The sequence below is a fragment of the Triticum urartu genome, chromosome 3A, assembly GCF_056163025.1.
Source record: "Triticum urartu cultivar PI428250 chromosome 3A, HENAU_Tu73, whole genome shotgun sequence".
NCBI classification, from domain to species: Eukaryota; Viridiplantae; Streptophyta; class Magnoliopsida; order Poales; family Poaceae; genus Triticum; species Triticum urartu.
The window spans coordinates 19,606,300-19,618,681 of record NC_141875.1 but is presented as its reverse complement, the minus strand read 5'-3'; the positions used below and the strand labels follow the sequence as shown (position 1 = coordinate 19,618,681).

Here is a 12,382-nt window from a genome sequence, read left to right as displayed (position 1 = left end):
TTTCTACCTCTCTTTTACAGGAATATTGTGTGTTTGCGTATGCCTTGCCTAACCATTTTTCTTATTATTTTTTTCCTCACATGAGGCCATGTAAAATTTTCATCACACTGATTTTTTCTGCATATCTTTAAACTTATTTTATCATGATAATTTTTTTCTTACTCTAGGTTTTTTTACAGAGATATTACTCTAGTACTTTTTTTCGTGCACAAATACCAGCCAGGGTAGAGACACTGTGTGGCGGTCCAATAGCATGTACTCCCTCCGTTCCTAATTATTTATCTTCTTAGAGATTTCAACAAATGACTACATACGGAGCAAATTGAGTGAATCTACACTCTAAAATATGTCTATATACATCCGTATGTGGTAGTCCATTTGAAAATCTTTAAAAAGACAAATATTTAGGAACGGAGAGAGTAGTAGTAATCCAACTGGCTCAGCTTGCTGCTGTTGTCATGATAAGCGAAAGCAAGGCAACCCAGGTGATGAACGGAGATGTCGTCAGGAAAGATGGTGCGAAGGCCATTGGAGTTGATTCTGTTTGTCCTCGTCACTGCGCAGGTACTCTTCTCATAATTATTCACGTAATTAGAAAAAGGGCTACTGCTTTTCTTTTTCTCGTGCTGCTGGCTGGTGGATACTCTATTATTCAAACTGTGTGTTACTTCTTTCTAGCTTTTTAATCCCATGTGATCAAAAGAATCTGCCGAATTATTGTTTAATTCCTCCACCTTCACTTACTTTGTTCGTTTGTTCGACAAGTTGGTTCAGAGATGGCTCTGGCAATTCTAGTTAAGTCATCTGGACAATTTTTTGTGGAATATCACCAATGGCATTGCTTGGTATGTCTAATACATGATGTGAGTCACATCATGTATTAGACATACCAAGCAATGCCATTGATTTTCGGCCGCAAAATGTGGATTTCGGCCGAATTTCGGCCATCTCGGCCTGAGGCGAAAAGTATATTTAGGCCGAAATTGCTCAAATTTGGCAAATTTTGGTCAAATTTAAGTCAAATTGCAGTCAAATTTCAGCCGAAAATTTTGAAAATGGCCGAAATTCGGCCATCTCGGCCTAGGGCGAAAAAAAGCTCAAACTGAAAATCAAAACACAGGATGTGACACAAGTCTCCCAAGCGATTCGGGAATGTCACCATCAAATGAATTTATTTGGCATCGGCTTTTGCTATTGAACCTGTCAAGATCTTATCAAATGTCTGATAGATGCGTTTATATATGTACAATATCTAGAGGATTCGGTTTCAATCAACTCCTAATAGAATATGATCATCCTTTTTTTGTGTCAAAAAAGCAAAGCTTACTAATTAATCGGGTGCTCTGAGGAACCTATTCGCCGAACCATTTGCATCACTTACATATTCTCTCTCAGTTGAGGACAATATTCTCCAAACGCTCAAACTGCATCATTCAGTTTGGATCAACATAATGCATTCCATTCCAACCGAGTCATCGCAATATACTATATGTAAAAAATTGGGTTGTTCTATTCATTTAAGGTCGAAATTGATTAGAAAGATTTGTTACAAAATCCAAGGACAGTTGGGTAATCTGAATATATTTTAGTGAGAGAAAGCTTGACAGGTAGAAAAACGCGCATTTTAATTTTTAGTGACTAAATAGTTTCATCTCAAGTGTTGAACTCCCCCATCATTGACATTTCTTTTACTTAGCAGAGCAATTGTATGGTTTGTTGGTGTAATATAATATTGCCCATACATGGATCTCCTTAAATTAGTTCTGGTTTACAACAATGCATATATAAGCATGAACGTCTTGGTGATCTGTTGGAGACTTGATGGACTAGCTAGGTCCTGATTGAAGCATAGCCCGCATGCTGTCATGTGGTTTGCAGAGAGCTACCAAAGGAACAGCTTTATACAGGATCTTGGCAGAGGCCTGCGTCATGTCAACCTCGTCTCCGGCCACCCTGCCCCAGTCGAAGCACTGGATCAAGGTCCCCAGCACCAGCCCCATGGTTCTCAGCGCAAGGCTCTCCCCGGGGCACCGCCGTCGCCCCATCCCGAACGGCAGCATCATCATCCCCTCATGGCCCTGGCCGTCGCCATTGACGTCGAACCTCTCTGGCCTGAACTCCTCTGGGTCGTCCCACACGGACGGGTCCCGGTGGATGGCGTAGGCGTTGACGAGCAGCATGGTGCCCGCCGGGAGGTGGTAGCCATGGAGGCTGCAGTCGGCGGAGGACTCGTGCGGCGACAGCAGTGGCGCGGCGGGGTAGAGCCGCAGGGTCTCGCTGATTATGCACCGGAGGTAAGGGAGGTAGGGGAGGTCGTCCCTGCTGAGGAAGCGGGCGTGGCCGACGCGGGTGGTCACCTCCTCTCGCGCCTTCCGCAGCGCATCCGGGTGGTTGAGCAGCAGCGACATGGCCCATTCCATGGTCGCCGACGTGGTCACCGTGCCGCCGCCGAAGAGGTTCTTCACAGAGCAGAGCAGAGGAGCCTGGATATATGCATTTTGGTTGTATAAAACGTACAAGACGAAGCAGTAGGAGAGGAGTACTCACGGTGACTAGAGCGGCGATGAAAGTGTCCGTGTACTGCTGCGGATCGGACTCCTGCAGCTGGAGCATCACGCCGATCATGCTCTTTGACTCGGGCAGCAGCTCCTCGGCAGCGTGGTCCTCCTGCCGCCGCCGTTGCCTCTCTGCATCGATCAGACTGTGCATCAGCGCGTTCCTCCGGTTCACCAGCTCGGTGAGCCTCCGGCGTACGCCACCCAAGTCCAGCCAGCGCAGCGGTGCCGGCAGGTGGTCGTGCAGGTTCGCCATGCCGAGCAGCGGCACGATCTCGTCCACCACTTTCTTGAACTCGTGGGCCTCCTCGGACATGTCGGCGTCCAAGGCGGCAGCACGCGTGCCCTTGGTTCCGGCGATGGCCTCCATGAGGACGCCGTGCGAGAGCTCGAACAGATTCCTCTTCAGCTCGACCCTGGCAAAGCCACCGGCGGCAGCGCGCGCAAGGCGTCGCACCATGGCGCGGGTCTCGCCTGCGATGGCGGCATCGGACATGAGGTCGACGCGGCGCGCCGAGAGGAGGTGCACGGTGGCGATGCGGCGCATGGCGCGCCAGTGCGGACCGTAGCTCGCGGCTGACAGCCCCGTGTAGCCGAACGAGACCTCCCGCGCCGAGGGGAACCGCGGGCGGTTGGCGAAGTTGACGTCAAGCTCGGAGGAGAAGCACTCCTTGGCCAGCCGCAGCGAGGTGACGACGACGGCATCGCGGCGGCCAAGGCAGAGGGAGAGGAGGGGGCCGTGGCGCGTGGCGAGGCCGGCGAGCGTGACATGGAGCGGCTTCTCACGAAGCAGGTGGAGATGGCCCACTAGCGGGAGAGCCAAGCCTGGCCCAGGTGGCAGCCTCTTCTTGCCTCTCATCCTCCTCATCAAGAGGTAAGTAGCAGAGACCATGACCACTGTTAGCACAAGCATCAAATTGCTCATTACCATGCTGTAGTAAGCTCCTAACTCCATCTCCAACTAAGCTCTCAGTTTAGCTCTAGCTACCTTTGGTTATAACTCCACGATCTGGCATCCTTCAGTAATGGACTTAGGTACTTGGTTGGCCTGAAAGTAAAAGGATTTCACTAGTTCAGGTCTAGTTTAATTAGGACTTTAGGAAAAAGGTAGTACAATCATTAGGTGTTGTATATATTGGATTAGGTTGGTGACTTGTAAAAAATATTTGATTGATCAAGTTGTTCATTGTTATATTGATGTGTTGATTGATGATTACTGCATAGTTTAGGACTACAGGTACTCCATTTTATTGATATGAGTCATGTTGATGACTACTACATAGTTGTTTTTGACGAGTACTTGTGTTTGATCATGTTTGCTTTGGCGGAGCGTGGAGAAAAAAGTGAGGGGCCAAGACATAAATCAAACTATTAATATTAGCTATTACAACCACTAACCATACTTAAATTGCAACGATGCACTGAAGATAGAGATACATGCAATCATGCAAGGAATGGTGCTTGCTATTCAACACACACTAACCTTTCAGTCATTGTCCAAGCAGACTCAAGTGAGGCGTTGTCCAGTTTAACAACGGATGGGCTAGATCTTTCTGCTTATGGTCTTCTCGTGGCTGAAATGAAGGAGTTGATAAAAATCAAGGAGTTTATTCAACAAAAGTTAACTAGGGATCAAAATAGAGTTGTCGACTGCTTAGCAAAGTATAGTCGTACTAGTGTGCCACGGCTGTGTGGATGCACCAAGGACCACCATGTATTGAGGATCTTTCGCCTCTCGACTATAACTCTTTAAATATGGAATAAAACTCTTATGTTTCGCAAAAAACCATACTTAAATTGTTCTTGCAAACAATACTCACTAGTAGAAAAGGGGGCTTTGGTCCAGGCCAGGTAAGCCCATTAGTCCCGGTTCAGTACAGAACCGGGACCAATGGGTGCATTTATCCCGGTTCGTGCCGCTAAGGCATTAGTCCCAGTTCACCTGGGCCCTTTAGTACCGGTTCGTGCCACGAACCAGGACTAAAGGGTGCGATGCCCATTAGTCCCGGTTGGTGGCACCAACCGGTACTACCAGTCTAACCTTTAGTACCGGTTGGTGTCACCAACCGGGACTAATGGGCTTTGAGGCATTAGTACCGGTTCATGGCACGAACCGGTACTAAAGGTCCCATTTTCAAACTCTCCCCCCCACCCCCCACCCCCCCGGACCACCTTTTCAGTTTTAGAAAAAACAAAAGAAAATGATGGAAATGTCAAAAAAATAAAATAAAATAAGTTTCCCATGTGATATGTGGTCTAGTTGTTGGGAAAATTTACAAATATGAATTTCGACTTTATTTACAAAATCTCTTTGGAATTTGTAAAATGGGCATAACTTTTGCATACGAACTCGGATTAAAAAGTTTTTTATATGAAAAATCATCTACTTGAAAAGTTACATCCGATGGAGACCGCCTACGGCCTATTTGAAAATTTGTAGAATCCTCAAATTCCAAAAGGAAAAAAAGTTATGCTCAAATTTCAGTTTTTTAAAATTTTCATTAAATCTGGTCAAACTACTTATTCAATAAGTATTAGTGTTACTAAATAATTATTCAATAATATTAGTGTTATTAAATAATTATTTCAGTTTTTTTTGAATTTTGGTCAAATCTGGTCAAACTATGGTCAAACTGTGGTCAAACAATGGTCAAACTACTTATTCAAGAAATATTAGTGTTACTAAAAAATTATTGTTTTTTAGAACAATAGTTTCAAACTCAAACAGTGAAATGTGTGACTTCATGCTCAAGCTAAACTCCTGAGGGTTAATAGGATTGACATCTTACTATTGTCAGGAAAACAACGAGTGCAGACTTGGAAACGAGGGAGAATAGAACCTGGAAGTTAAGCGTGCTCAGGCTGGGGGAGTGGGAGGATGGGTGACCGTCCGGGAAGTTAGATGATTTGGAATGATGAGGGGTGATTAGAGATTAAATTGAGCAGTGATGAGGGGTGATTAGAGATTAGAGGTTAAAATAATTCAGAAATTTGAAAATAAAAAAATTTAAAAAAAAATCAGAAAATTTTCTTTAGTACCGATTGGTGTTACCAACCGGGACTAAAGGTGGACCGGCCACGTGGAGGGCCTGTTGTCCCGGTTCTGGTTTGAACCAGGACTAAAGGGTCAGGGCATTAGTACCGACCCTTTATGTAACACCCTGGATATGACTTTCCCAATTTGTACTCTAACTATTGCCGTTTCCGGCCTTAAGTTATTTTATTTTCTCGGGTTCGGGTCTTTGTCTCCGTGTGTTGTTATCGTTGTCATGCATTTCATATCATGTCATCATGTGCATTGCATTTGCATACGTGTTCATCTCATGCATCCGAGCATTTTCCCCGTTGTCCGTTTTGCATTCCGGCGCTTCGTTCTCCTCCGGTGGTCATTTCTACCTTTCTTTCATGTGTGGGGATTAAAAATTTCCGGATTGGACCGAGACTTGCCAAGCGGCCTTGGTTTACTACCGGTAGACCGCCTGTCAAGTTTCGTACCATTTGGACTTCGTTTGATGCTCCAACGGTTAACCGAGGGACCGAGAAGGCCTCGTGTGTGTTGCAGCCCAACACCCCTCCAAGTTGGCCCAAAACCCACTTAACCCTTCTCCATCATCTAGAGCGTTCGATCACGATCGCGTGGCCGAAAAGCGCACCTCATTTGGACTCTCCTAACTCCCTCTACCTCTATTTAAAGACCCCCTCCGAAATTCTCCTTCTCCTTCCCCGAAAACCTAGCTCCTCTTCCACCGCGCCGCACCGGACAAAGTCCGCGCCGACGGACATGTCCGGCTAGCCGCCCGCCGACACGTGGCAGCCGCCCATTCGCCCGCGCGCCGCGCCCACATCCCCGTGCCGCCACCCACGCTCTGGCCCGCCGGGCCCAGGCGGGGCCCTCCTCGACCCGCGCTAGCATGCCGCCGCCCGCGCGCGCCTCCTCCTGCCTCGCTGCCCCGAGCTGCCGCACCTAGCTCCTCCGGCCGTTGCCGGCCACCTCCGCCACCGCGCCGCACTCGCCGGCCACCGCACGCCCGGTCGTCGCCGACCCCGTCGAGCCACGCCGCCGCCCCTACTCCTCGTCGCCGGTGCCTCCCCCGCGGCCCGAGGCCGGATCCGGCGCCCCGGCCACCGTTCCCCTTCGTCTCCGGCGAGCTCCAAGAAGATCCGGCCATCCTCGTAATCCGTGCCCGATCCAGATCTGTGACTCGGGTTGACTTTTGCCCGAAACCCTAATCCATGTGCCCCTGTTCATCATGCTATATCTCCGCATCCGTAGCTCCGTTTTTGACATATAGCATATCAAAATGTTCGTATCAGAGAGTACATCATTTCATTCCATTGCATCATTTTCATTTGAGTTCATCTTGATGCCTGAAATGCTGTTAGAAGGAGGCTACTTGAGATAATTGTCAGATCTGCTACTCCATTTAGACATTTGTCATTTTTGCCATGATTATTGTGTGCATGATATGCCCATGAGCTCTACATATGTTTTGTTAAGGGTTTTTCCATCTGTCCAGAGGTGCATCCCATGTATTTTTGTGATGTGTGTGGTGACTAGTACAAGCTTGCGAAGTGAGGCACTTGGTAATTCTGTTTTCAGGGACTTAGCATTTCCACTAAGTCCTTGACCTGTTTATCTCATGTTGCCATATGTTCATGTTGTTTCCTAGTGATCCGTGCCTCTTTTGAGGATGATCAGTAAGGATATTTTGTTAACCTTGTAGTGCTCTATCCATCCATGTCATTGTTTGCAATTATGGAGTAGCCTAGCTTGAGTCAATCAAGCTCTACTCTTGCTACTTTGTGAATCTGGGCAGATTGTCAACTTGTTTGCAATTTTGCCGAGGATGTTGTAGTTGATCCGTGCATGCTATGCTATTGTTCTTGCCATTTCTAGCTTGTATTTTGTGTATTCTAGATGGGTGTATGCTTAGCTTATCATGACTTGCTACGTAGTAAGTGCATCGAGCTCGTAAACATGCCTACTTGAGTTATGTTTTCAGCATGCTCCAGTTTTCACTAAGTCTGAAAACTGATTATGTTTTTGCCATGTTCACATGCTTGCCAATGTATTTTGTGATCCCTTTTGGCTCAAGGTCACTAAGGGACTTTTGCTAAGCTCTTTGAGTAGCTTCATGCCATGCTTTACTTTATCATGTTCAGATCCTGTAGCATATAGTTTTGTTGCTCCGAAGAGTGCTATCTGATCTGAAATTCCAGACAAGTGCTAATTTCACTAAGTCTGAGATCTGTTTACCATATGCAATTTTTTCATGCTTGTTTGAACCTGTTAATGGATGAATTGGCCGTAGCTCAGTGCTAGACTTTTGTTAAGCATCTTGAATGCATCCCTGCCATGTATTTTGTTGCCATATTTGAGTGCTGTAGCATGTTCATCTCATTGCATTTAGATGGCTACTTGCTGTAAATCGCAGACCGGTGTCATTCTTAAATCGCTTGCCATTCCGGTGATCTTTATATCGTTTTCAAGCGATTTCATCTCATCTTTTCAGTGGCACACTTGGTTTCCCAAGTTGAGGCCAGGTTCTTGCATTTCCTGTCATATCTTGCATATGCATCCCGCATTGCATCCCGCATAGCATGCCATGCTTGCATCATTTTGTTTGATCCTTGCACGTGGTTGATTGTGCCCTTGTTGCTTGTTTGTCTTGTTTGGGTAGAGCTGGGAGACGAGTTCGCTAACGAGGAGCCCGTTGAGTTTGCTTTCGAGGATCCAGTCAACTTTGACAACTTTGCAGGCAAGATGATCATACCCTCGAAATCACTACTATCTTTGCTTTGCTATATGCTCGCTCTTTTGCTATGCCATGCTACGATGCCTACCACTTGCTTTCAAGCCTCCCAAATTGCCATGTTCAGCCCCTAACCCACCTTTGTCCTAGCAAACCGTTGATTGGCTATGTTACCGCTTTGCTCAGCCCCTCTTATAGCGTTGCTAGTTGCAGGTGAAGATTGGAGACCGTTCCTTGTTGGAACATTATTTACTTGTTGGGATATCATTATATTGCCATGTTATCTTAATGCATCTATATACTTGGTAAAGGGTGGAAGGCTCGGCCTCTCGCCTAGTGTTTTGTTCCACTCTTGCCGCCCTAGTTTCCGTCATATCGGTGTTATGTTCCCGGATTTTGCGTTCCTTACGCGGTTGGGTTATAATGGGAACCCCTTGACAGTCCGCCTTGAATAAAACTCCTCCAGCAATGCCCAACCTTGGTTTTACCATTTGCCACCTAGCCTTTTCCCTTGGGTTTCGCGGACTCAAGGGTCATCTTATTTTAAACCCCCGGGCTAGTGCTCCTCTGAGCGTTGGTCCAACCTAGAGCACCGTGCGGGGCCGTCCCTTGGCAACTTGGGTTACGTTGGCTCCCGTACGCTTAGCTTATCCGGTGTGCCCTGAGAACGAGATATGTGCAGCTCCTATCGGGATTTGTCGGCACAGCGGGTGGTGTTGTTGGTCTTCTTTTACCATTGTCGGAGTTGTCTTGAAGAACCGGGATGCCGAGTCTGATCGGAATGTCTCGGGAGGAGGTCTATTCCTTCGTTGACCGTGAGAGCTTGTCATGGGCTAAGTTGGGACTCCCCTGCAGGGATTTGAACTTTCGAAAGCCGTGCCCGCGGTTATGGGCAGATGGAAATTTGTTAATGTCCGGTTGTAGATAACTTAAACATTAACTTAATTAAAATGAATCAACTGTGTGAGTTGTCGTGATGGCCTCTTCTCGGCGGAGTCCGGGAAGTGGACACGGTGTTGGAGTAATGTTTGCCGCAGGATTGCCCTCTTTAGTTATGCGTTCGCGCTTTGCCCTCTCTTCTCACTCTCTTTTGCGAATAGGATAGCCACCATATATGCTAGTCGCTTGCTGCAGCTCCACATATTTATCTTGCCTTACCTATTAAGCTTAAATAGTCTTGATCGCGAGGGTGCGAGATTGCTGAGTCCCTGTGGCTCACAGATTACTATTACACCAGATGCAGGGCCTGACGATACCGCTCCAGATGGCGCGCTTGAGCTCAAGTGGGAGTTCGACGAGGACTCTCAGCGTTACTATGTTTCTTTTCCTAATGATCAGTAGTGGTGCCCAGTTGGGGTGATCGGGACTGTGTCGCATGTTGGGTTGTCTTTTATTTTGGCGCCGTAGTCGGGCCATGAGTGTTTGAATGATGTAATGCTATTTATGTACTTGATTGACGTGGCGAGTGTAAGCCAACTATGTTATCTCCCCTTTTATTAATTATATTACATGGGATGTTGTGAAGATTGCCTGACTTGCGACATATGCCTTCAATGCGATTATGCCTCTAAGTCGTGCCTCGACACGTGGGAGATATAGTCGCATCGACTAAAGGCCCTTATGAACCGGGACAACAGGCCCTTTTTCTACCAGTGACTACTCCCCTAGAGGTGTCATCGCCATCCCTAAACACTAAGCAAACGGCTCTAACTTTGCCGTAGGCGATCGTCGACTCAACACACACTACAGAGCCGCGTGGAGATGAATGAAGGTCCGCGCCGACTCAGCCACCCGCGACCAGACAGCATGTCCGACCCTGACAAATAATTACGAAAGACAAAACCAGTCACGGCTGGCGCCGCAAAAGATCACCGAACAGACCACCTGCATCTAGGCATTGTATACCGTAGAGGCCCCGCTGCAGCAGCTTCAACTTCATAGCAACAAACTAACCGAGGCAATCCCGCGGACACGTCGGAGAAGAGCCAACTACGTCAACCATTTCCACGTTGCCGACATCGCCTCCCACCATCATCGTTGCCACAGAAGTCCGGACGCCACAACCGCTACCAGCCACCGGTCCCGCTTGCCAATGCCGAGCTCCGAGATGAAGCCCCCAAGAGGGAAAACAACAACAAGGCGCCGCCATCGTCCGATCACACAGAAGCAAAGCAAAGATACCTCCAAGAAGATTAACGACGGCCGCATCCGCCGCCATCGCTGGTCACAGCACAAGGCCGAGGCAGGGTTTTGACCCAAGCTCCAGCACTAGAGCGGCGATGAAAGTGTCCGTGTACTGCTGCAGAACGTACTCCTGCAGCGAGAGCATCACGCTGATCATGCTCTTTGAGTTCGGCAGCTCGTTGGCGTCCTCCTGCCGCCGCCGTTGCCTCTCTACATCTATCAAGCCATAGATTAGCACACTCCTCCAGTTCACCAGCTGGGTGAGCCTCTGGCGGATGCCGCCAAAGTCCAGCCAGCATAGGGGTGCCAGCAGGTGGACATGCAGGTTGTCCATGCCGAGGAGTGCACAATGTCGTCAACCAGCTTCTTGAACTCGTGCGACTCCTAGGACATGTCGGCGTCGGAGCTAGCAGCGCGCTTGCCCTTGGTTCCCGCGATGGCCTCCATGAGGACGCCATGCGAGAGCTCGAACAGATTTTGCTTCAGCTCGACCCTAGCGACGCCACCGGCAGCCGCAGTTGTAGTGTGCGCAACGCGCCACACCATGGCACGGGCCTCGCTGATGATGGCGGCGTCAGACATGAGGTCGATGCGGCATGCCGAGAGGAGGTGCATGGTGGGGATGCGGCGCATGGCGCGCTAGTGTGGGCCGTATAGCTGGCGGCCGACGGCCCCGTGTAGCCAAACGAGACCTCCCATGCCGAGGTGAACCGCAAGCGGTTGGCGAAGTTGATGTTCAGCTAGGAGGAGAAGCACTCCTTGGCCAGCCGCAGCAAGGTCACAACAACTGCGATGCTGCGGCCCAGGTGGAGGGAGAGGATGGGGTCGTGGCACGCGGGCGAGGCCGGTGAGCGTGGGTGGAGCGGGTTCTCGTGGAGCAGGTGGAGGTGGCCCACTAGCGGGAGAGCCAAGCCTGGCCCAGGTGGCAGCCTCTTCTGGCGTCTCATCATCAAGATGTTGGGAAACGTAGTACAAAACAAAAAATTCGCCCTACGAACACCTAGGAACAATATGAAGAAGCATATCGGGTTTGGATCAATGATCGTTACTGACTTCAGAATGCAGCGGAAGTAGATGAGTCGGTGTAGATCGTACTTGGAGTCCCTCGAACGCCGATGACGATCCTGCGAACCACCCTCAAACGATCCCTCGAAAGGAAGACTAAAAGCACGGCCTCTCTACTTGGTTGCAAGCGTATGATCTTCACGACCCGACAGCGCTTCTCCATCCAGAGCTAATCATCGCCGGAGAATTAGAGGGAGGATATTAGAACCACACTGGACTTCTAATTATGAGGATTAGAGGTGGCTAGGGCTAGCTCTAGTTAGTCAATTAGGAACCAGAACTAGAACTAGATCAACTGGAGAAGGCCCCAAAAACTTGTGTTCTAGGGGCTAGCCCTGCCTCTCTATTTATGTTGGAGAACTATATGATGGCACAATGGAACTAATATATGTGTGAGATGAAGCATGAAAAACCATGTTCCAGAACAGTTTATGGAAGTACATATGTAGGCTTAACCGCTTAAGGAAACATATGTCCATACTAAGAGAAGGTAAGACCACATATGTACTTTCATGGAAACAAATCTAAACATGATAAAACAAAGGGGTCACAAATTTGAATTGCACTAGAAAGTAGAAAAAACGTAGCATTGGAAACATATCTCCATTGATAGAATTTTTACACAAGTTTGTATAGGGCCAAAATATTTCAATTAATTGCACCGGAAGAAAATTTCCACAATGCAAGCAACTGATTTGTTCACAGATGCTATATGGACCGTTCTTTTATTGGAATACATTAATTCAGTTAATTGCATTTTAATTTATTAAAGTAGTATTAATTTGGATGTGGTTCACCATCGAAAGCATTTTGAGTACTTGTTGA

At 48.1% G+C, this 12,382-nt stretch overlaps 1 protein-coding gene and 1 pseudogene across 2 annotated transcripts; both read right to left on the bottom strand.

The window, feature by feature from the left end:
- Positions 1-1,660: 1,660 nt before the first annotated feature.
- LOC125542425 (cytochrome P450 81Q32-like) lies at positions 1,661-3,669 on the bottom strand. 2 transcript variants are annotated; one of them, XM_087546048.1, is made up of 2 exons: positions 2,548-3,669; positions 1,661-2,483 (listed from the first exon to the last, which is right to left on the bottom strand). In XM_087546048.1, the coding sequence occupies exons 1-2, from the start codon at positions 3,508-3,510 to the stop codon at positions 1,827-1,829; spliced, it is 1,620 nt and encodes a 539-aa protein (XP_087402174.1). In that variant the 5' UTR covers positions 3,511-3,669; the 3' UTR covers positions 1,661-1,826. The 2 variants fall into 2 exon arrangements, with proteins under 2 accessions (XP_087402174.1, XP_048561426.2); XM_048705469.2 differs by having other exon boundaries at positions 1,661-2,459; positions 2,548-3,664.
- A 6,863-nt stretch (positions 3,670-10,532) lies between these two features.
- On the bottom strand, positions 10,533-11,439 carry LOC147977939 (isoflavone 3'-hydroxylase-like; annotated as a pseudogene).
- Between the last annotated feature and the right edge of the window lie 943 nt (positions 11,440-12,382).